The sequence below is a fragment of the Diplodia corticola genome (assembly GCF_001883845.1).
Source record: "Diplodia corticola strain CBS 112549 chromosome Unknown scaffold4, whole genome shotgun sequence".
Lineage (NCBI taxonomy): Eukaryota > Fungi > Ascomycota > Dothideomycetes > Botryosphaeriales > Botryosphaeriaceae > Diplodia > Diplodia corticola.
The window spans coordinates 699,009-721,959 of NW_017971483.1; the positions used below are offsets into that span (position 1 = coordinate 699,009).

The 22,951-nt window shown below is 58.9% G+C and overlaps 9 protein-coding genes across 9 annotated transcripts; 6 read left to right on the forward strand and 3 right to left on the reverse strand.

Moving 5' to 3' along the window:
• Positions 1 to 565: 565 nt before the first annotated feature.
• Positions 566 to 940, forward strand: BKCO1_4000202 (uncharacterized protein; the record flags this gene model as incomplete). Its single annotated transcript, XM_020275630.1, has 1 exon — positions 566 to 940. One exon carries the CDS (start codon positions 566 to 568, stop codon positions 938 to 940), a length of 375 nt encoding a protein of 124 aa, XP_020134307.1.
• An 888-nt stretch (positions 941 to 1,828) lies between these two features.
• Positions 1,829 to 2,489, forward strand: BKCO1_4000203 (uncharacterized protein; the record flags this gene model as incomplete). Its single annotated transcript, XM_020275631.1, has 2 exons — positions 1,829 to 2,204; positions 2,275 to 2,489. The coding sequence occupies 2 exons, from the start codon at positions 1,829 to 1,831 to the stop codon at positions 2,487 to 2,489; spliced, it is 591 nt and encodes a 196-aa protein (XP_020134306.1).
• Positions 2,490 to 3,890: 1,401 nt separating this feature from the next.
• Positions 3,891 to 4,932, forward strand: BKCO1_4000204 (family transcriptional regulator; the record flags this gene model as incomplete). Its single annotated transcript, XM_020275632.1, has 3 exons — positions 3,891 to 4,064; positions 4,126 to 4,543; positions 4,607 to 4,932. 3 exons carry the CDS (start codon positions 3,891 to 3,893, stop codon positions 4,930 to 4,932), a joined length of 918 nt encoding a protein of 305 aa, XP_020134301.1.
• A 250-nt stretch (positions 4,933 to 5,182) lies between these two features.
• Positions 5,183 to 8,671, reverse strand: BKCO1_4000205 (aaa family atpase; the record flags this gene model as incomplete). Its single annotated transcript, XM_020275633.1, has 1 exon — positions 5,183 to 8,671. The coding sequence occupies one exon, from the start codon at positions 8,669 to 8,671 to the stop codon at positions 5,183 to 5,185; it is 3,489 nt and encodes a 1,162-aa protein (XP_020134300.1).
• A 3,251-nt stretch (positions 8,672 to 11,922) lies between these two features.
• BKCO1_4000206 (adenylyl-sulfate kinase) lies at positions 11,923 to 12,776 on the forward strand (the record flags this gene model as incomplete). The annotated part of the gene is made up of 3 exons (XM_020275634.1): positions 11,923 to 11,930; positions 12,043 to 12,295; positions 12,408 to 12,776. The coding sequence occupies 3 exons, from the start codon at positions 11,923 to 11,925 to the stop codon at positions 12,774 to 12,776; spliced, it is 630 nt and encodes a 209-aa protein (XP_020134303.1).
• Positions 12,777 to 14,042: 1,266 nt separating this feature from the next.
• On the reverse strand, positions 14,043 to 16,842 carry BKCO1_4000207 (fungal specific transcription factor; the record flags this gene model as incomplete). Its single annotated transcript, XM_020275635.1, has 3 exons — positions 14,043 to 16,542; positions 16,605 to 16,687; positions 16,780 to 16,842. The coding sequence occupies 3 exons, from the start codon at positions 16,840 to 16,842 to the stop codon at positions 14,043 to 14,045; spliced, it is 2,646 nt and encodes an 881-aa protein (XP_020134302.1).
• A 1,016-nt stretch (positions 16,843 to 17,858) lies between these two features.
• On the reverse strand, positions 17,859 to 20,246 carry BKCO1_4000208 (heat shock protein mitochondrial; the record flags this gene model as incomplete). The annotated part of the gene is made up of 1 exon (XM_020275636.1): positions 17,859 to 20,246. The coding sequence occupies one exon, from the start codon at positions 20,244 to 20,246 to the stop codon at positions 17,859 to 17,861; it is 2,388 nt and encodes a 795-aa protein (XP_020134309.1).
• A 368-nt stretch (positions 20,247 to 20,614) lies between these two features.
• BKCO1_4000209 (elongation factor 1-beta) lies at positions 20,615 to 21,641 on the forward strand (the record flags this gene model as incomplete). Its single annotated transcript, XM_020275637.1, has 4 exons — positions 20,615 to 20,654; positions 20,722 to 20,761; positions 20,980 to 21,359; positions 21,412 to 21,641. The coding sequence occupies 4 exons, from the start codon at positions 20,615 to 20,617 to the stop codon at positions 21,639 to 21,641; spliced, it is 690 nt and encodes a 229-aa protein (XP_020134308.1).
• Positions 21,642 to 22,118: 477 nt separating this feature from the next.
• On the forward strand, positions 22,119 to 22,823 carry BKCO1_4000210 (transmembrane protein 32 protein; the record flags this gene model as incomplete). The annotated part of the gene is made up of 3 exons (XM_020275639.1): positions 22,119 to 22,174; positions 22,336 to 22,663; positions 22,773 to 22,823. The coding sequence occupies 3 exons, from the start codon at positions 22,119 to 22,121 to the stop codon at positions 22,821 to 22,823; spliced, it is 435 nt and encodes a 144-aa protein (XP_020134419.1).
• Between the last annotated feature and the right edge of the window lie 128 nt (positions 22,824 to 22,951).

A 22,951-nucleotide genomic window follows, 5' to 3' on the forward strand; every position in this document is an offset into this window, starting at 1 on the left:
GCCGGTAGGGGCGTCTGCCGGCACTAGAAGCGACCATTCGACGGCCTCGCGTATAGCTGGGCCAAGCATATTTGAAGCAGCTCATGGCTCGTCGAAAAGACTGTGTCGCGGACGGCTGCAACATCATCCATAGCGACTGCTGTGTGTGAAGACGTCTTAAGAGTAGGTAGATTGGACGCGTCCCTGGCGTGGCGTGTCGCGTCGCACAGGACGGCACGCGTCTTCGCGCCGATGACGTCGTGCGTCGCCCTTTCCCACGCACCGGCGCGCCCTTTGCAAATTTCCCAATGCAGTAACCGCACATTCTACTACATCTCCATCGACTCGCCTCCATCCGACTGGCACACTCTCTTCATGTCCGAGTACCCCGGCTCCGCATGATGGCCCGCCTGGCACCCCGCGCCCTTGACATCGCCCTGCATCCCGCAACAGCTCCACAGAAACCGCTCCGGGAACCTCGCCCGCGACTCGGGCGAATCAATCGCCCCATCCCGCTCCTCTCTGTGGTACTTCCACGCCCCGGTGTTCCAGTTGACAGCCAGCCCCCCTGCACGCACACACACACATGGCCACCACACCAATCAGCCCAGGCCCCGGACGGACAGCGCAAAACGAAAAACCCAAGCTCACCAGGATGCCACCGACACGCCTCGCCCTCGTTCTTGGTGACGTCGTACTCGGCCGCGCACCGGGCGCAGCTCTCGTAGCGCCGCCGCTTCGTCGTCGTCGTCGTCGACGAGCCGCTGCCGCTGCCGCTACCGCCGCCGCCGCTGCCGTCCCAGCTCAGCCGCGAAAAGGACGACTGCACCGTCTGCACCAGGAATTCCTGCTCGACCGCCTCGCGGCACGGCCGCTCCGCGAAGGCGATGCGCAGCAGGATCTCGCGCACCAGCTCCGGCGACGCCGCCTGGATCGCGTCGATGAGGGCTTGTTGTTGTGATGAGGGTGATGACATTGTTGCGGATGCGTGGGTTAAGGGAATGGAGGCTTCGAGCAAGAGGGAACTAGGTAGGTCGTGTTTGGTGGGTGACGACGTCTGACGGTCATGGTGTTGGTCTTGTTGTTGTACGGGGCCGACGTTGCTGGGTCAACGCGCCGAGGTGTTCGCGGGCGGAAAGATGGGCTCTGCCGTTTCATCCACCTGCATGATTCGAAATGATGGCCGATGAAGAAGCGGGCTTCATCACTACTCTCCGGACGGGATGCATTTGGTCATGGATGTGACGCACAGCTTCCCTTAAGAGCCAAGATTGCTCAATGGCTCATCTGGTCGGCGCTGCAATCCGGGACAAGCCGACTTCTCAGCACCATTATTCTGGAATGCCATGTGGAAGGGCGACGATGGAGAAAGAGGTGGGGAGTTGCAGTGGGGGGCATGGCGATCGATAGGCGAACACGTGTTGGCCAGCGATCGGGGCCCGTTAGCTTGATGCCCTCCCTTCGTTCAGCCCGTGAGCCCGCTCTTTGATTTGCGCGCCTTTGTTGCGCTCGCACGTGAAACCCCATTGTCACCTGTCACGTCCGTTCATCCACCACCTGCACGCACGTACCCCTGCCAAAGAGCGCGCCGGCTACGTGCAGAACTGTCGTGAGGGCTGCAGCATCCCAGGGGCAACCAGCACGCCGCAGGTCAGGGGTTTCAGGACAGCCAAAATCACGCGCGCACAGGTGTCCGATCCCACCCCATTGCCTGCGATCACGACGCCTCTTATACCCCAGCCCCAGCATTCTCCCGCCCAGCGATCGCCATCACACCAGCTCAGCCCTACGGCTCCCATTCACGCCCTCCCGCAACCCCGGATTCCGGAACACAAAAATCAAAAAAAGCATGACATCCAGGGCCCTGCGCGAAGCCATTGATTACGCAAGCCATGAGCGCCTGAAGATGACGCTCAAGGCCATCTGCGAAAAGTCGGCCGTCGCCCGCGAGCTCGTCGGCCACGAACTCATGGTCGACTCGCGCAGCAGCAGCGAGGAGCCCGTCTTCCACCGCCCGCCCTCATCGCTGTCTGCCGCCACGTCGTTTCCGTCCGTTCTGCCCATGGCCGCCGTGCTGCACGCCAATGCGAATGGTGGCGCCGTCCCCGCCACCCCGCCAAGCCGCAAACGCCCAAGCGTTCAATTCGTCGAGTGCGTCCGCTGCAACAGGAAGTTCGAGACCGTCGCCGACAACAGCAGCCCCGGCGACTGTGTGTGGCATCTTGGTGCGTTTGCTCGTTGATGGAATGCGTCGTTTGGTGGTGCATCAGCTGATATGTATTTTGCCGGCCCCAGGACCGCTCAATGTCGACCTCGACCACGACATCTGGACTGACTGGTGCGACAAAACATACGGCCCGCTCGACAATGAAGAAAACATGAGGAACAACTTCCCACAGTACCCCGAAGGCTTCGTCTGGACCTGCTGCGGCGGCCGCGGCGACTCGAATGGCTGCCAACGAGGACCCCATCAGCAACGCGAAGCCTCCATCAAAAGAGTGCGAGTCTGATCCCTCGCAGCGCATTTCCGAACATGATGCGTCGGAACTTGTATTATACATCGAGCTCACCGAGCTTTTGTATTTGTCCATTGGCGCAGGGGACGGAACTACGACATTGAGAAAACACACGGTTGACACGGACTCGGAAGAAATCACGCAAGGTTTTGCATTGGGAACGGCGTTTGGGACATACCTTCATCGTTCCGTTACGATTGACTTACTCAACCCGTTGCGGTAGTGTACTCTACCATCACCCTCCGCCCGGGCTACAGCTTCGCGGACTGTACTATCTATTAATGCGATTTCTCTACGATTTCTATGTTCTAACCCTGTCCCAAGAAAAGGCCCTCTTTCTCCCAGCAGGTTGAGTTCAGCAGTTCCTCCTGATACAAGCTCGAATCGCGGATGGCTGTTTTTGGACGATGAGCCTGGCTGCACGCCACCCATTGTTCGTCGTCGCCTTCGCCGTGCTCGCGCCGGAGCAACTGCAGCGCCATCTCACACGTCACCAACTTCATCCTTAGTTTCTCGTTCTTCATTCGCATGCGTTGCTCCGAAGCCTCCAGACATTGCGCGCGATGCTCCAGCTCCCGCAACCGGCTCGCTCGGCGGGCACGATTTTGAAGCCTCGGTCGCCCTTGGAAAGGACCGTGTTGTGCTGGTTTCTCGGGGAAAGGTGACATGGAGGTCATCCGCTTCTGTGTCTCTGGTCCGTAAGGTATCTGACCATCCGTAGGGGCACGCATCTCGTCCAGCGCATTGCTGTCAATAGAGCAATGGGTCTCTGTCGATGGAGCTGCCACCGAGCATGTCGTGGTGCTCGAAGTCATTGAGACAAGCGTAGTGGATTCGCGGTTGTGATGCAGGTTGTTGGACAAAGGAAGGAGTGGAGACCAGTTGCTGGAAAGTGGGTCCCCTATAAAGTGTCCTCAGGACATCTCGCTGTCAACTGTTTGCGAAGGTGGCTGCTTAGGCTACTTCGGCTTTCGCGTGATTCGCAGGCCGACGCGGCAGCTGATGCCGAGTCGAAGTCGGGCCGGCTTTTGCTGTCTCCCGAAGCGTGCGAGCGAGAATGGCTAACCCCAAACGGCAATGCATGCTCCGCTGCCGCTTCTCGACCAAGGCTGTTCCAGGGTGGCGAGTACTTGGCCCGTCTCTTGTCTGCTCGGCCATTCGGACCAGGCTTACGAATTGCCCGCAGTCTGAAGCTTATGCTGCAGTTTGTAAGTTCTCTCTCAGCACTGACAAATTGCGCAGAGGGGGGGCTGGAGTTGGAGTTGAATGACTTCATCGGCGCTGTTACCCCGCCCTGGGCACATGTTTAAGACTGCGGCTCTCCAAGCATTGGGATGGATGATACTCAACTCACATCTCCAACTCGCTTTCCCGCATCACACTCGAATCCGAACAATGTCCAAGCTCATCACTGTCTTCGGTGCCACTGGCAACCAGGGCGGCTCCGTCATCAAGCACATCCTCGCCGACCCAGTCCTCTCCAAAGAATTCAAGGTCCGAGGCATCACCCGCGATGCCTCCAAGCCCGCCGCCCAGGCACTCACCAAGCAGGGCGTCGAGATGAAGAGCGTTCGTGCATCCGACAGACGTCACAATCGCCCGACGACACAGACTGACACGTGACGTACAGGCCGACATGAACTCCAAGTCCTCCCTGACCGCCGCGATCCACGGCTCCCACACCGTCTTCCTCGTCACCAACTACTGGGAGTCGGTCCAGTACTCGGTCGAGGTCACGCAGGGCAAGAACGTGGCCGACGCCGCCGCCGACGCGGGCGTGCAGCACCTCATCTTCTCGACGCTGCTCAACGTCACCAAGCTCACGGCCGGCCGCCTCGGCCACGTCCCGCACTTTGACGGCAAGGCCGACATCGCCGACTACATCCGCCACGAGACGAACGTCCCCGCCACCTTTTACCTGCCCGGCTACTTCATGAGCAACTTTGCGCAGATGCTGCAAAAGGCCGACGATGGGAAATCATACACCTTGGCTTTCCCTGTCGGCAAGGACGCCCCGTTCCCGCTCGTCGACATCGCTGAGGACACGGGTGAGTTTGCTATCCCATTCCATTTCCTCTCTACTACCCTAGCTGACCATCCCCCCAACACAGGCAAATTCGTCAAAGCCATCATCAAGAACCGCGACCGCCTCCTCGGCGCCTCCGTCTTCGGCGCCGCCGACTACTACTCCCCCGAGCGCATCCTCGCCGAGCTGGAGGAGGTGACGGGCAAGGAGGCGACGTACGTCCGGGTCTCGCCCGAGCAGTACAAGGGCGCCCTGCCCGACTTCATGGCCGAGGAGATGCTCGAGAACCACCTTTTCATCGAGGAGCCGGGGTATTATGGGGGGGCGGGGTTGGAGGGGAGTTTGGCGATTTTGGAGGAGGGGGAGAGGCCGGTGTCGTGGAGGGAGTTTGTGGGGAAGAGTGGGTTTTAGTGAGCGGGGGGTGTAGGAAGGGGGGGAGGTGGGAGAAGGAATGGGGTTGGTGAAGTCTTGGTCGAGGGTGGCGTAGTTGTACCGGACGTGCTCGTCGTGGCCGGAAATGGAAAACAATAATAGTGCTGATGGAAAAGACACCCCTCATCTTTCCAGGACAACCTATCAACCACACTGAATCATTGAAACGGGGTCAACTCATACGCCTTCTATACCTTATCCATGAGCGGCTCTCTCCCTCTCCATCTATCTATCTATACGCAATCGCCGTGAAATTATCAATCAGATTCCTCTCCACCTCCGCGCTGTTCCACTCCTCCGCCCCCGAATCCCGCCTCGTCGTCTCGCTCCAACCGTCGTCCATCTCCCCCTCCTCCCCGCTCCCGCCGTTCGACCTCGACCACCTTTTCGACGACGCCGCCGCCGCCTTCGCAGCATCCCCGTTCGGCGGCCTCCCCGAAGACGAAGCGTACCTGCCTCCACCACCACCACTCCGCATCGCCGCCGCCGCCCCCCTCGACCTCGACCTCGACCCCTGATCCGCCTCCGCCTCCCACCCCGTACGCACCCGTCGCCATTCACCCCCCTGCTTCCTCTCCTCCCCCTCCCCCTCCTCCTCTTCTTCCCGCCCACGCTCCCCCGGCGGCAACTGCATCACCGACAACTGCGACAGCCTCCTCCCATGCCCCTGCCCATGCCCTACTAGTCCAGTTCCCGGCCGCGGCATCTTCGGCAACGGCGGCAGCCCCGGCCTCGTCGACTGCGCCGCCGCCGCCGTCACGACCGTCGTCCCGCGCCTGCGGCCCGCGTGCGGCTGTCCCGCCGACCCGCCGGCTGACGATGACGATGGGAACGACGAAAACGACGGCAGCGTGTTGGACCGGACGAGGGCGGTGGCGGGGCGCTGGTGGGGGTGGTGCTGTTGCTGACGTTGTTGTTTCGACGACTCGTCGCGGGGGGAGAAGAAGAAGAAGGAAGAAGAGGAAGACGAACGGTCCTCGCCTGCCAGCTCCTGCTGCCGCCTGACCGAAGCGCTGGCAGTGGCGACGGCGTGAGCGGGCGGGGAAAGCGGCGGCAGCGGCGGCAGCGGCGGCAGCGGCGCGTTCATCGACCCACCAGCACCAGCACCACCGCCAGCACCAGCAGAATCCGTCGTCGTCGTCGTCGTCGTCGCCGTCGTCAGCCGTCTCGTCTTTTGTTGCTGCTGCACGCCTCCGCCCACGGCCATCATCCCCACCACCCCCTCGTCAAACTCCTCCGCCGCCTCCGCAACGAGCTCGAAGTGCCGTCGCCGCAGCGTGACCGTGTTCGTCGACGCCGCCGCCGATGACGACCCCGTCCGCCTCCCCTCCTCTTTCTTCTTCTTCTTGTTCTTCTCCCTACCACTACCACCACCACCATCACCAACCCCACCCCCACCCCCCACCCCACCCCCATACGACGCCTCATCCTCCGCCAGCGCAATGGCATTCCAAAACGCGTTGCGGATCTGGCGGCCGCTCCAACAACCTGCTGAACCGCGCCACCACCGAGGACGATCACCGGTCGCGACGTGCTGCTGTTGCTGCCGCTGCCGCTGTTGCTGGCGGTGGTAATTCTCCGCGGCGAAGCCCAGCACCTCGTCGGCTTTGATGCGCATGCTGGGGCGCTGGCGCTTGGCCTGCCAGATGGCGATGTCCCAGACGTCGAGGGCGGTGCGCTCGTCGAAGGGGGGGTAGAAGAGGGAGAGGCGGATGCGGGAGTGGAGGGGGGAGGAGGGGGAGTGGAGGGGGGAGGGGGAGTGGAGGGGGGAGGGGGAGAAGGGGGAGGGGGAAGGGGAGGAAGACGAGGAGGGGGAAGTGGTTGTGGTCAGGAAGAGGAGGCCTGGGTACGTGTCTAGTGCGCGCAGGAATGCTGCTGCTGCGGCGGCTGTGGGGGAAGAGGCTGCGGGGGAGCTGGCGAAGAGGGGATCGGCGTCTTCGACGAGCAGCACGGCGTCCCACGCCGCGGCCAGGGCGAAGACTTCGTCCAGCTGCTGCTGGGTCGTCATGGCGAGGAGGTCGCCGCACGGGAGGGCGAAGAGCGGGCGCGAGAAGTGGCTCGCCACGCACTCGGCCGTCAGCGTCTTGCCGACGCCGGGCACGCCGTGCAGCAGGACGGCCAGCCCGGGCTGCTCGCGCCGGAAGAAGTCGATCTGGTGCTGGGACGAGGCGGGATCGAGACGGTCGGCCCTGGCGCTCTGGCGCTGCCGGAAGTGCTGGCGCAGGAGCGGCTCCAGCTTCTCGCGGTGGCGCCGGGGCAGCGCGAGGCGCTTGAAGCCCTCGCTGCCCGTCTTGTCGCGCGTGCCGTGCAGGTCGCCGACGTCCAGCGCCGCCCACGTCCTGGTGCCGAAGACGAAGCCGAAGACGCGGCGGGGCAGCAGCATCAGCGCGTCGTCGCTGAGTCTCGTGTCCGCGTCGCTCAGCTCTCGCGGCTGCAAGAGGGAGTCGGGTATTCCCGCTGCTTGGACCGATTCCCAGGCTTCGACTTCGTCGTCGTCGTCGTCAGTGTCGCTTCTGACGCCGATTATGGTGGGGGCCCAGTGTGGATTGCGGGCGATTGCTTGTTGGAAGTCGATCATGACTTGGCCGTCGACTTGCTCATGAGAAGTCATGGTCGTTCCCTGGCAGTGCATGTGCCTGCCCGTTGCGACCTTGACAAAGATCCTCCCACGGCACACGAGGATTTCGCGAACGCCCGCCGGGTCCGAGTTCATGCAGAAGGGGAGAATGGGGAGGGAAGCCACGCTTCGCCGTCCTCTGTATTTCCTGATCTTGAACTTGGTGTAGACGGGCCCGATGAATCGCCCGTCGCAGTCCAGCCGGATGCAGCTGATGGAGAGGGCCTCTTTGCTTGGCTTGTTTTCCGCAACCAAGGCGGCGTTGACGACTTTGTACGCTTGCTTCCTGTCCGACGTGATGGCCATTTGACACTTTTCGAACAGAGAGCAGAGTTCGCCAAACTCCATGTGCGTCCTCTGCGACAGTGACGGCGTGCCAAAGCTTTCTTTACGCTCTGGGACGATGCCTGGTTGTCGGGTGATTCTGAGAGGTGGAGAAGTTTCAAGCGGTGGAAATGCTATGTCAAGCGGCGGTGACGCAGGCGGCGGTGATTCGGGGGGCGGTAATTGAGGCGGTGGCATTTGTGGAGCTTGCGTTGATGGCGCAGACGAGGTAAACACTTCAGTATGACCATCCGAAGGCGGGGTCAGAGTCCTTTCCTCCTGGGCTTCTGGCGGTGATGCGGTTCGCTGTGGAGTGGTTGGTCGCGGTGTAGTTGATCGTGAAGGTGGGGTCGCTGGTCGTGATGTGGTCGGTAATGGTGGAGTCGGCAATGGCGTCGATGGTATCGATGTGGGCGTCAGCTCGGACAGAAGATTTTCAATGGCTTTCATGCGATATTCCATGCCGGAGGTTCGTCCCGGATACTGCTGTTTCGTCGAAGGTGTACGCTTGATCTTGGGTTCTTGGACGGTGTCTTGGTCAGTCGGCGCAGGGAAGAGCCCTGAAGAGACTCGAGCCCTTTCCTTTTCAGGTAGTGTGTCGATTGAGTCTTGCGAGTAGTCCGAGAAGGGGTCTTCCTGTTCCGAAGCGTGTTCGCTCAGTCCGGGCAGCTCCTTGGCGGTCATGTCCTTGGCCTCGGAATACACGTTCGGTAATAGGTAGATCTCCTCGGACTTCTGTGCATCATTAACATTCATGTCTCTTTGACGGTCCATCATCGTCTTGAGGTATCTGGGCCTGGAATGTGGTTTCTTTACAGTGAGAGGCAACGAGTTCGAGTACGCATTCAAGTCATGGTGGACAACCAAAAAGCCGGCTCAACCATCAATATACTCGTCTACTGGAGCCGAGCATGCCGTGGAACGCGGGCCGTGTTGGTGGTGGATACCCGCGACGTGTGATGATGGAGATCCTCGTATCATGAGGGGACCCCTGCGCCGCGAAACAGTGGGTTCGCTTCCCCGTTAACGTCAAGAGCATTGTCACTCAAACAGACCGATGCATGGAACCGTGTGCCGGATCGTCAAAGCTTCGTCACCTTCTTCAGCTGTGTTTCCGATCGCGTTCGTCTGATATGCGACGCCGTGTCGGATGCCGATGTCGCAAGCCGCCACGGCGACGCGCATGGCCAGTTTAGCCGCGAGGAGTTTGCGGGGAGTGGAATCAGATGTGAGACGCTGGGAACAATGCTCCATCGGGATTTGTGTTGACCGCTTCACGGGAAATGCAGGCCGAGGCAACGTGGGTATGGATCTGCGCCATGAAACCCCGCATGATCTGCACACCGAACTGGCCTCCAGTGAACCGTGTATGCCATAGCAGCTGAAAACGGAAACTGGAAGTTTGCTTGATCGATACCATCCGTTGGCGAGCAGGGCGACAAAACGTCAAACGCAGGGTTCCGACAACGAGATGCTATAACAGGCGTTTATCTAAAGGAAATGCCGACGGGCATTCAGGGACAACCGAAACTGAGAAGCGAATTGAAAAGCGCGAACCTGGACAACACGAAGCAAATGAGTCGAAGAGCAGGTACAATCGTTGGAGCAACCGACGAGCCATTCAGGACTGACAAGGAAATAAAGAAGCTTGGAGAGGTGCCACGGCTGTGTTTGGAATGGGATGGAGAAGGCATACTGGACACTCCGCACACACGATAGCCAATCGAGCCAGTACGACGTCTCAAAGTTAACGGAGATGATGGAGCCTTCTTTCTCAAGCATGCAGCTCGATTTGTTCGCGCTTCTGTTTGGTCAATTTTACCAACGTCTTTGTTTTCAGATAAGACAACCGGGAATTATGGCCCGCTTCTGGATCATCGTGATTCTTTTATGGGTTGTTGACCGCTGAATGAGCCACATTAGCAGTAATAAAACGTACGTGCCTCGAGTGGTTCACCTTTTCATGCTTGAGCCAGGAAGTAGTGATCACATCGATACACAACTTGACAGTTGAAACCACGCCAATAATGAATGGTATTAATTGGCCTGTTGTGTTGATGGTATAAACCCCCGTGATGTTGGCTGCTGTAATCGTCTTCTCGATGAAGACGATGAAACAGCATGTCGTGACAAGGACCAAAGCGTGGTAGCAAACGCAAAGGTACCTGTAATAACGTCTGCTCAACGATCAGCAAGATCAAACGATCATTACTTCTCAAAACGGAAATCACCTACAAGCGTCTTTTCTCTCCTGATGATTTGAATTTCATGTTCTCATCAGGTCTCGCGATCGATTTAACCACATCTCTCATGTCACGCCGTTCTGATTTGTCGCGTAGAAGATAATCCAAGAAATTCAAGGCGAGCTTGAGTCTGCGGGACGTGATGGGCTCCCCAAAGACGACAGAAGCCCTTTCCAACCTCTCTAGAGCCCTGTAAAATTCCCTTATATGCTCTATCACATTTTTAAGTTTAGGATCTTTCCCAAAAAAGTAGCTGACTAGCATGTTGCAAAACAGTTCAGCGCAGGCCACCAAGACCTTTGCAAGGGCCAGAATGGCAAAGTAGAGCACAAAGACACTCATCAAAGTAGTTGCGGCTTTGAAGAGGGTGAGCAGTCCGGATTTCAAAGCCCTTGGTCCAAAGAAGTATACCGGCGAATCGCAAAGCTCGGCACGATCTTTATTGTAGCCTGGGATCCACGACCACCATAACCACATGGTGAAGCCATTTAAATACCAAAGGGATGTTGTTCTCCAGATTGTGCCGAACCAGGAGAGCGACGGATACCGCAGGAAGTCCCATTGCTTGAGGTTTGGGGAAAACGTTGTGGAAAAACCGTGATGGTCAAGGTACAGCGAGGACGCTTGTAGACCGGAGCGCAATTCGGTATGCGGTTGGAGGATGCTGAGAAAGTCTCTTGGTCGTTGGTAATATGCAAACAGTTTTGTTCTCCGTTCAGCCTCTACCATATTCCAGAGATCATCCACAAACACCGAAAGCGATGTCGATCTCAACAAGTATATCCGGGTCCCAAAGACGGATAGGACGGTCAAGACGAAGCCGAAACAAATCATGATCATGATGTATGCTTCAATAGGGTTTATTGAATCGCTTGACGCGGTGACGGTGAGGGTTACCAGAATAGCGACGAGGAACATGGAGTTTGCGTCGTGATTCTGGCCTGCGGCAGCTGGGTAGACAGTGTTCGCAAACCAGGAAGAAAACCATTGTAGATAGACTCCAAGCCGTATACCAAGGCCGTAGAAGTCGGAGTTACCTTGGAATCCGGGGCACGGTGGTTTCACTCATGCAGTGTAACCACACAGCTGAAGAGGTTGCTGACCACATACCGAGAAGGCACCCAATCAATGGTTGGCGAGTCTCTGCATTGACTCATCGAGCACGGTGCATGGACGAATACAACTTTATTGGTGGTGTTGCCAACATACGAAGGCTGGGGAGACGCCATGGCGGTTGTCGGCTTGCAGTAGACACATTCGGTCGTGGCTCTGTGATTCGAAACTGGCTGAGATCCGAAGTTCTAGCAGAAGTGCGTTATCCGCGTTGGTTTGGGAGTGAGAAAGCGAGCGGATTTTTAAGATGAGACGAGGCGCCCTCCGCTCAGACGGTGATGACGACGTGCGGGATTGCGATCTTCCCGCACCTCTGGCCTTATCGATACGCGCCATCACCGCAGCACCCATCGCACGAGGCTCTGGTGCGGGGCGTGAGTTGGGTCGTCGGTGCTGCTGTCGGATGTTGACGCGACACGCGTCGAAATGATTTGTTCAACGAGAAGTCGGTGCTGAAGGATGGGCAAGGCGGGCGGCGTGCGACAGCCCTACGTACCTGCGGGCAAGCGCGCCGGTTGGCCGCGCGTTTGAGCAGGAGGGGCAACGTCAAACGCTAATCAAAAACTCCCCCAAGACCCTCTTCTCCATCCCTCCACGTCTTCCTCTCTCCTGAACCCCAATCCACACCTCTCCCACCCTCCAGACACCCATTGATCCACCCCAATCCTCACAATGGCTACGTACGTCCTTGCCCCGCTCCGCCGCCATTCCTGACTGCCCACTCTGCCCCGCCATCGCATTCTTCACCTCGCAGTCTTCCCGCGCTAACACGACGGCTCTACCCCCCGACAGCAACATCACCTGGCACCCCGGTCTCACCCGCGCGGAGCGCAGCCAGTACCGCAAGCAAAAGGGCTTCACACTCTGGTTCACCGGCCTCTCGGCCTCGGGCAAGTCGACCATCGCGACGGCCCTCGAGCAGCACCTGCTGCACCTGGGCTACGCCGCCTACCGCCTCGACGGCGACAACGTCCGCTTCGGCCTGAACAAGGACCTCGGCTTCTCCGAGAAGGACCGCAACGAGAACATCCGCAGGATCGGCGAGGTACGAGCGAGCGAGCCCCATCACCACTCACCCACACACACACACTCTCTCTCACACCCCCCGCAAAAGAAAGGACGAAAAGAAAACCCCCCCAGACTAACCCACCCCACAGGTCGCCAAACTCTTCGCCGACTCCTCCACCATCGCCATCACCTCCTTCATCTCGCCCTACACCGCCGACCGCGCCTCGGCCCGGGCCCTCCACACCACCATCCCCGAAGGCAGCAGCGAGACGCCGCTCCCCTTCATCGAAGTCTACGTGCAAATCAGCGTCGAGGACGCCGAGAAGCGCGACCCCAAGGGGCTCTACAAGAAGGCGCGCGCCGGCGTCATCCCCGAGTTCACGGGCGTGTCGGCGCCGTACGAGGAGCCGGTGAGCCCGGAGATCTTGATCCGCTCGGCGGAGACGCCGGTGGAGGAGGCGGTGAGGCAGATTGTGGCGTATTTGACGGAGAAGGGGTTGTTGGAGAAGGGTGCTTAGGTTTTTGGTTTTTGGTTTTGGGGAGGAACGGGCGGGGAAAGAGAAAAAAAAGATGGTTGAGTTGTATAGATGATTAGTATATACAGATGATGATGATGTGCAGCATTTGGATCGAGGAAGAGAGAGACAGAGATATGGATGATTTTGAAATGATTTTGTTCGTTGCACTTGCTGTTTCCGTTTCTTCACCTTGGCCGGTTGTCTGTTTACTTAAGACGACCGCGCCTTCATGCATAACCAAGTGTCGTAATCATAAAACGTGCGATCATCATCAACGGCCGTCACAAGAAGCACATCACATGAACAAAGGCACGATGGACCGAGAGAGAGCAACAGGGGGTGATGCAGAAAAGGGACCGTCCGATTCTATCAACGCTAATACGCAAGACCAAAAAAACACACAAGGGTGAGGGGAAAAAAGGCAATAACGGCAGAGGGTATACGCCCTCCACGAGCAACTAACACCGTAAAATCAAACACCCAATTTCCTTTCGCAGTTTGCAAAAGACAGGAGTGGGCAAGAAAAAACATCCAGCCCCTTCCCACATCTTCTAATCCCCGACCAAATTATACCATATACTTTTTTTTCTTAGTAGACAACTTTTCTCCGTCCTTGTTGTGACGTTTTCTCCGCCCCAGTGGGCTCTGGCCGATAAAAACCGATTCCTTGGCCGCCTTTCTCTGCATCTTGCAAAGCTGACACGTACTCGAACATGTACATGTACCGCCCAGACTTGATCAAGTAGAAGGAGGGAACGGAGACAAATCGACACGAGTCCCGGCAAAAAAAAAAGATTCTTTTTTTGCCGTGCCAAAGCGAGCTTTGGAAAAGAAGGGGGGAAGGGAGAGAAGACTTTTTTTTCCTCACGGTCCTCACAGTAAGACAGACTTGCGAGGAGGAGTGAAGGAAAAAAAAGACCATCTCGTCGAGAAAGGAGGTGGTCGCAGATACGATGGTCGACAACAACATTGCCCGAGTCCCCTTTTGCGCAAAGAAAACTGCGCGCACTGAACTGATACACACTGACATTCCAAATAAAAAGCAAGAGCGGGGGACCAAAATATGCGAACATAACTGTGCAGTGCATGCTCAGGTAAATCAGGCCGGCCGTTGCAAACAGATGAGAATGATGGGTGGTAGAGACAGTGACCAGCAGTCGCTCACGGGAAAAAGAGAGTGAACTCTTCACCGATCGACGACACCTGTACGTAGCTTTTGCGGCAGGTCCGTCAGGCCTTGTTGTGTACCACGTCCCCTCTCCTTCTTCAAGGGAACGCAACCCCAGCAGGGTTGATCGAATAGAGCTGAGCGAGGATGTCGTCGCCCAGGCTGTCCGGACTGTTGTGTCCTTCGCGGGCGGCGGCGCCGAAGCCGCTCCAGTCGATGTCAAACTCGCCGTTGCCGCCGCCCGCTCCGGCACCCACGCCACCTGACTGATTTTGCTGCTGTCCCGAGTTCAAAGACTGCTGTTGCTGGGCAGCGGCACCGCCATCGCCGCCAGGCCCGCCCGCGTTACTCAGGGAACTGGCGCCGTACGTGCTCCCGCGGGGTCGCTTCGTCTCGTGCTGGCTTGCGGGTTGCGGCCGGTCCTTCAATTGGCGCTTGGAGCCGCCGGCGCTGTTGCCGCGGTGCCAGCGTTGGGCTTGCTGTTGCCAACGCTGCTGCAGAGCGACGAGGAATTCGCGGGTCCGGCGGGCCGAGTCGTACGATTGGGTGAGATCCTCCAAGGCGCGGAAGCAGACGCTGAGCTGGGCGATGGCGTTTTCTGCCGGCGTGTTGGCAAGGCTCTTGCCGCGTTGCTTTGTGCCGTTTGGGCTTGCGCCGGGTAGCGGAGGCGTGCTTCCTCGCTGTTTGGAGCAGATGATGAAGATCAGGATGAGTGAAGTTGTGAAAATGACAGAGACGGCATGGATGTTCATGCGGCGGAATGTATAGCGCTGCTCATACAGACGAAGAAGATCAACGATGGCGGTCGACGACTCAATGCACATTTGCTGAGCGTGCATGTGGCCGGGACCCTGTGGCGGCATTGGCTGGATGTAAGTTTTTGAGACATATGGCCGGTGGATGTAGATCATCATCTGATGATAGAGCATATGGAGCATTAAGACATGGGGTAGGTAGGCGGTTTGGGTATCATGGTAGTTGACCTGCAGGGGAGGTGGCAAGTTCGCCTTCCAATCGAGCATTTCGCCCGTCACCCGGTAGGAAAGAACGTGGAGTTCCTGTCTAGAGATATTGGAGACTCCGTAAAGAACGTGGCCCAGGGGCTCCATGGTCTCGCAGAGCTCCACGGATGCTTTGCTGACCAATTCCAAGGGGACCTGGTAGCACAAGGTGGGATCCGATGCCATGGGGGAATGGGAGCCATACGGTACCCACGCGCTCATGATGACATTGGCCTGCTCTGTCGAGGGCTTCGTCACGGAGATGTCACCGTTATTAATCCTGACAGGCCTGCCATAATAGAATCCGGAAAGGTGGTCCACAATGTAGGTGCCCCAGAACGTCGCTCGACGGATGTCGGCTTCCACCGCAGAGATCTTTCCCTTCCTGACATAGTCCGTCATATCCAAATGAAGACCAAGGTCAAACGCAAGCCGCATGGCCATGCCACTGTAAAGCCAGCCACGCGCATCCCTCTTGCATGCCATTTCATGGCCTCCCAAGATGACCAGGGCCTGCACGGTAGCCAGACAAGGACTGTCCATCTCGAGTTCCAGCAGAGCTTTGGCCCGATCTGCAAAGTAGTCGGCGAGAGATTTGGGCCATGTCACGAAATTGGGGTGATAGCGGGCGTCAAAGGCGCCACCAGCAGCGCACATGGCGTTGGTCAGCACCTCGGAATAGTAGCCAACATCCCTCTTCTGAACACGCCATTCTTCCCTGCCAACCCGGTACATCTTTTCGTCGACGACGTGGAAGAAGGGATCCTGCCATGCGAAATAGAGATTGATGAGATGCTCCTCGATGGCCGGGTCTACGGCCTTGTCCAGATTGTTCGCTTCCAAGACATCCCGGCCTTCCTTGCGGACGGATCGCCTGGTCTGGTGGTGGTCAGTGTCCGGGAAGTCACAGAGAATGTTTGAAGTGGCTCCATAGTAACGCAAGTGGCCGTCTGGTGCAAGCTGCAAAGAGCCCATGCGGGTAGAAATCTGCTTGATCAGCTCATCGTCGCTGTCGTCGTCAGCATCGTCGGCGGAGCTGTCGGTCAGGCCTGGATGTTGCTCGATGGTGGGGACAGCCTGGGCCTGCGACGGAGAAGTGTAGGGCTGGGTGGTTGAAGGGGTAGTCAGCGGCTGGGCGGCGGGCGGCGAAGTGTAGGCCTGAGTAGGCGGCGACGCAAACGGCTGACTCGCGGGAGGAGTGGTAAACGCTTGGCTCGTCGGCTGAGCGGAATCTGAGACAGACGGCCTGGACACTGCGGCAGGATCTACGCCGGTGTTGAAACCTTGGCTGACGTTGGCAGGAGGGTTGAACTGAGCGCTCCACGATTGGCCGTCGAGGAAGTTCCAGTCAAAGCCGGCGGGGGCGAAGTCCAGGCCGGTGGGACCATGGTCTGCGGGTTGATTGGGCGCGGCGAAGGTCGCAGCCTTTATGGCTGAAGAGTTTGCAGCGGGCAGGCGCAAGACGTCGAGGATGCGTCCGAGGCTCGCGGCAGCCTCGGGGTCCATGGGCGGGAGCTGGAGGCCGTTGTTGAGAATGTGCTGGCTCAACTGGTCCACTCGGGCAGAGAGGATCTCGATGGCATTGCGCAGCGAGACTCTGGCAGGGCGCGAGCAAGTCAACAGGGCAGGCCGAGGCGCGGGCAGCGGGTCAAGACGTACCTCCTCTTGTCCTCATCCTGGGAGTACTTGCACTCCCTCCCCTTTGCCTTGCATTTTTCACAGCTGGGCTGGCCGCCGTCGCACTGGGAGGCGGTTAGCGATTGTCTGTCGGGCAAGGCTCTGAGAGGCAAGCCTTGATCTTGGATTCACGGCATGCGAGACAGGCAGTGGTGACGTGGCGGCGAGGCGCCTTGCGCTGCTGCGACTGCTGCTTTGCGGTGGGCTGAGCGGCGGGCATGCTGAGACGGCGGGGAGACGAGATCGGAGGAGGCGGCGGTGTCTCGCTCGAGCGACGGGGATTGTCGGAGCCGGGGCGGCGGCAGCTGCAGCGCAACAAGCGACGGCGTTCAAGGGCAGGCAGGGCAGGCAGGGCAGGACGTGATTAGCCGGGCGAAGAGCGATCCATCAGCAGCGAGCGCGCAGCAAGGAGGAGAGATGCGGGCGACGCAGCGCGGATTGCTGGCCGGCCAGAGAAAAGAAGCGGAGCCCCAAGCCCAAATTAGCGGCAACCTGTTTGTGCTGACGGCCGCCCCAGACAGCTCCCCGCGTTTGCGTGGCGAGGCCGCAGAGCCTTTGCCCTCAGAGGCCGGCATGCGCCTCCAATCCCAGCCATCGTGGGTCGCGGCCCGACTTCGCTCGCACCAGTAGTCAGTGGCAGGGGGACGTGTGGGCGTGTGAGCCTGTGAGCGAACCGGCTTGACGCTGCGCCTGTCACCTGTCATCTGGCACCCGCCCGTGGCCCCGCGCCCCAGACGGCGAGACCTGCGCCGCCGCTTCGCCATCGCCATGAAGCGGCTCTCGAGACGTTCACGGCCGGCGGCGAATAGGATTCGCTGGATGCCGGCTTACCGTGGACCGTGGTGCAGCTTGGCGCGCCCGGCCCAGCCTGTGACTTACATCCCGACCCCACACGGCGGCGTCAGTCGGCGCGAGTCGGCGCGGCCGGCCTGCAGCGGAATCGACATTACGGATAAGGAGATGCATATTACCTTCCTATACTTACACCAGAGCCAGGACCCCAGACACGCCTAGTCGTACATGAAGCAGAGATCCACCCGAAACGCCCGCGAATGCAGCCTGCCATGCCGTGCAGCTCTCCGCCCCCTCTCCGCCCCCTCTCCGCCCACACGCCATCTCTTGCGCGCCACGCGCCTCGCGCCTGTCAGGTACGAGCTGAACGTGCGCCAAAACCCGACAACCCACATGACCCATCCCCCAACCTAATTACGATCCATGCAACGTCTGCTCGACGCTTCACGATGCCTCCGATGACACCTGAAGACCGGTCTCGCCCTCCCCAATTCCCACCACCGCCGTCGAGTTGTTTCTCAGCTCGCCTCGGATGATCCTGTCCGCGAGCTTGTTGCCGATTTCTTTGGAGATTAGTCGGTTCAGCGGCCTGGCGCCAAACTTTGGATCATAGCCCCTGTCGCTGAGCCATTGCTTGACCTCCTCCGGAACCTTCAGCGTGATCCGTCGGTCGTCCAGTCTGTGCTGGAGCTCCTTCAGCCGGATCTCGACAATGTCCTTCAGCGCCTCCTTCGACAGCCGTCTGAAGATGATGAACTCGTCGATGCGGTTGAGGAACTCGGGCGGGTAGTTTGCCGCTACCGTGTCCATGACTGACTTCTTCACTGCCGCCGAGATCTCTCCCGTCTCTGCGTCGACTTGGTGCCTGTGGAGCACGTCGTCGCCAACAATCGCCTGCGCGCCGAGGTTCGATGTGAGCACGATGATGGTGTTGCGGAAGTCGATCTTGTGGCCTTGGGCGTCCGTCAGGAAGCCCTCGTCAAGCACCTGCAGGAGAAGGGCGGAGATGTCGCGGTGCGCCTTCTCGAACTCGTCAAAGAGAAGAACCGCGTACGGCTTTCGCCTAACCGCCTCGGTGAGCTGTCCGGCATCCTCGTATCCGACGTAGCCAGCAGGACTCCCGATGAGTCTGCTCACCGTGTGCTTTTCCTGGAACTCGCTCATGTCGAAGCGGAGCACGGCCGTCTCGGTGGAGAACAGGAATCCGGCCATCTTCTTGCACAATTCCGTCTTACCCACACCGGTAGGTCCAAGGAACATGAAGCTGGCAAGCGGGCGGTTTTCGCCACTGAGTCCAGCGCGCTGCATGCGCACAGCGTTGGCGACTGCCGTTAGAGCCTCATCCTGGCCCTTCACAGACTGGCGGAGGATATCCTCCATGTGGATGAGCTTCTCGATCTCGCCCGACATCAGCTTCGTGACGGGGATACCGGTGGTCCTGCTGACAACGTTGGCAATGTCATCCGGAGTGACGGAGTCGTGCAGAAGACTGTCCGGAGCCTTGCCCTTCTCTGTGCCGTCCTTGGGAAGTTTTTGTTCCAGCGACGGAATGGTCGCATAGCGGAGTTCACTGGCTTTTGCAAAGTTGCCCTCTCGCTGGCTTTGCTCGAGCTCCATCCGAGCCCTCTCGAGGTTTTCTTTGACGTTCTTGATATCCTCAATCTCGCGGCGCTCAGCCTCCCACTTTGCGTTTAGCTTGGACTGTTCTTCTTGCTTGTTCTTGAGCTGCTCCTGCAGTTTCTCCCGTCTTTCCTTGCTTGCGATGTCATCCTCTTTCCTCAGTGACTCCAGCTCGATCTGGATGGTCATGATTTGCCTGTCCAGCTCTTGTATGGCGTCAGGCTTGCTCTCCTGCTGGAGTCGCAAAGCACTGGCTGCTTCATCTACAAGATCGATGGCCTTGTCTGGGAGGAAACGGTCGGTGATGTAGCGGTTGCTGTAGGTAGCGGCTGCCACAAGGGCTCCGTCGGTGATTCGGACACCGTGGTGGACTTCGTATTTCTCCTTGATGCCGCGTAGAATCGAGATGGTGTCTGGAACGGTGGGCTCTCCAACGAGGATGGGCTGGAAACGTCGAGCGAGGGCAACATCTTTCTCGATCTGGCGGTACTCGTTCAGGGTAGTGGCTCCACAGCATTGCAGCTCGCCCCGTGACAAGGCAGGCTTGAGCAAGTTGCTCGCGTCAATGCTGCCCTCGGCCTTCCCGAGGCCCAGCAGTGTGTGGAGCTCGTCGATGAAAAGAATGACGCTGCCCTCGGCGTCCTCGACCTCCTTCAGCACCTTCTTCAGCCGTTCTTCAAAGTCGCCTCTGAATTTTGCTCCGGCAATGAGCGAGCCGAGATCGAGTGAGACGACGCGTTTGTTCTTGATTGATTCCGGAACGTCCCCCCTCACGATGCGCTGTGCCAGTCCGTCCAGAATCGCCGTTTTCCCGGTACCTGCGGAGCCGATAAGAACCGGATTGTTCTTTGTTCTCCGCGACAGAATTTGGATGGTGCGGTGGATTTCGGAGTCTCTGCCAATGACGGGATCCAGCTTGCCGTTCTTGGCCTTGGCGGTGAGGTCGACGCCATATTGCTCGAGTGCAGGCTTCTCCTCCTCGCCGCCACCCATGTCCATGCGGTGGGTGCCGCCTGGGGGATGCGGTCGTCCATTGGCATAATGCCGGACAGCAGCCGCAGGTCGGACGGCATTGGCAGTGACCCGTGGTTGAGCGTTCAATGGCCGGGAGAGTGCAGCAAGCGGCCGCGCAGCAAATGGTCGTGTAATCGGAATATCGCGGACAGGCGCGGCGAATCGCCTTGCGGCGAGCTTGGCGCGTGTTGGTAGCATTTCGATGGCAGTGGATGCAAAAGGCAGGGAAACGGCCATCCGGCTCAGGGCGCAGTATAATATAGCATGACCGTGGCGGAGAAGAAGCGCCTTGCAGCGGGTCGATGGTTCGAGGAGCTTCGGCGATGGCGATCTCCACAAGCTCGACCATTCGGCCAATTTCGCCCGAGCTTTTCCCACCAGGTTGCTGCCTCAGGCACCAGACACGTGCGGGCCGACGCTCATCCGGACAGGTGGGCAAGGGAAGCGACAAAACCCAGTGGGGTTCGGACGAGCTTTTTCCTCACTTCCTGCCCAACCTCCAAACATCCACTCCAACGCCTTTTGATACCCACCACCACCCGTCTTCCTCCTCACATTCCTCCAAAATGGGCTTCACCGACTTCGTCTCCGACGCTGGCCTTACCCGTATGTCTACCTGACCGCTGCGGAGGAGTTGGGGCGCGGAATTTTTGACTAACGTACCCGCTGCCAGTCCTGAACAACTGGGTCGAGTCTCGCAGCTACATTGTCGGGTGAGTCCTCCTGCCTCCAGCTTGATTCCATGCCCGCCTTCCCCAGCACCAGCTTGAATGATGAGAAAAATTGGTCCGTGTTTATGAGCGGATTAAGACCCCGCAAATGAGTCGACAACAAGCGTTTTGCGCACCTCTGACACAGCTTCACTATCCACGTCTTTGCTATCCCACGCGTTTCTGCGTCCTTGACTGGCAGCGTGCTGACGGCAATACAGCTATGCTCCTTCCCAGGCCGATGTCGCCGTCTTCAAGGGCGTGAGCTCTGCTCCCGACGCTGCCAAGTTCCCCCACGCCGCCCGCTGGTACAAGCACATCGCCTCCTTCGAGGCTGACTTCGCTACTCTGCCCGGCGACGCCTCGAAGCCCGTCACCGAGTACGGCCCTGAGGCCGCCGAGCTCGCCGTCAACCCCGCCAAGGCCCCCGCCGCCGAGGAGGAGGACGACGACGTTGACCTGTTCGGCTCTGATGACGAGGAGGAGGACCCGGAGGCCGTGAGGGTCAGGGAGGAGCGCCTGGCCGAGTACAAGAAGAAGAAGGAGGGCAAGGCTAAGCCTGCCGCCAAGTCCATCGTCACCATGGACGTCAAGCCCTGGGGTGAGTCATTATCGCTGACAGACCGCTCAAGCAACATGCTAACGCAATCCAGATGACGAGACCGACATCGAGCAGATGGCGGCGAACGTCAAGGCCATCGAGATGGACGGCCTTGTCTGGGGTGCCTCCCAGTTTGTCGCCGTCGGTTTCGGTATCAAGAAGCTCCAGATCAACCTGGTCGTCGAGGACGAGAAGGTCTCCACTGATGAGCTCCAGCAGCTGATCGAGGAGGACGAGGACCACGTCCAGTCCACCGATATTGTTGCCATGCAGAAGTTGTAGAGCACGTTTTCCTTCTCTTTCAAAAATTTTCTAAGCCTCTACGACATGGAGCACTTCTTTAGCGCATGCGCTGGCATCAACCACATGTTCAGCTTACGATAAGATACTGGAGGTTTATGGTTACGATGTCTTATGAGCGCAGGCGTATAGATAAGCCAACAAAAAAAGATGAAGATGGCACAACACTTGATTATTCGTACTTGCACTGGTGATCTTGACGCCGTACCTCTCAACCAGAATCTAGAACCGACTAGGCGAATACACCTGTCGGTTCCAGGTCTGATCCGTCAACCGGGCCGGGGGCTGCATGCAAAACCCGGCATTTGGGCGTGTGTTGGACCGTTGGACCCCGCGGCCCCGAATTGTCGCGCGTCACCAAGCCGTCTTGGCATCGACAACGCGTGGGAAGTGCATCGCATCAGCTCCAAACCCTCTCCACCACCACTCTCCTCCAATTCGCAGCCCACAACAACCACCATGGCCGTCCTCTCCAACGCCCTCGTGGCCATCGGCCTCGTCTTCCTCACACACGCGTACGTCCCCGCATTCCCCTTCCCAAATGCCCCAATCAATCGGCCAGCTGGTCCAACCCGCACGCAGCCAGCCGCCCTCAAAACCCACCCTCACCACCACCACCACCATCAAGCCCACGTCGTCATAGCTAACCTTCCGCGCAACCCTCCCCCCTTTACAGCGTCTACTCCGCACACGAGCACTCAGCCCTCCACTCGACGACAACCGCGCCGTCGCCGTCGTCGTCGTCGTCGTCCATCCCCTCGCTCCCCGCCGACATCGTCGCCGAGACGCTGCTGTCCGTCCTGCTCGTCGCGGCGGGCATCGTGCTGTCGTCGGCGCCGCTGAAACCCATCGAGTGGAGCCGGTGGGCGGGCGAGGCGGAGCGCGAGGAGGCGCGCCGCCGCGTCGGAAAAGGGCGCAGGGTGGACGTCGCGCAGGGCGAGGTGCCGGGCGGCAATCCGTTTGCGTGGATCACGGAGGATAGGGTGGGGTTTTGGGATGGGAGGGTGAGTTTCGTTGTTTTTTTTTTCTTGTTTTTTTCTTCTATGTTTTGGGGTGGATTGGCTCTTTTGCTGGTCTGGAAACATTGCGTGCTAACGAGGATGGGGTGTGTAGGGCAAGAGACAGGACTTTGCGAATTGGGTTAGGGAGGGCGGAAGGAGTTAGGTTGGTCTGGCGGTTCGTAAGGGCTTGAGGTGAGTTGCTCGGGGAATCTCGATCAATACTTGCGAGTGCTGATGATTTGGTAGGCTTGACTACAGTTTTGTCAATGGCTATGGAGGACGACCACATGC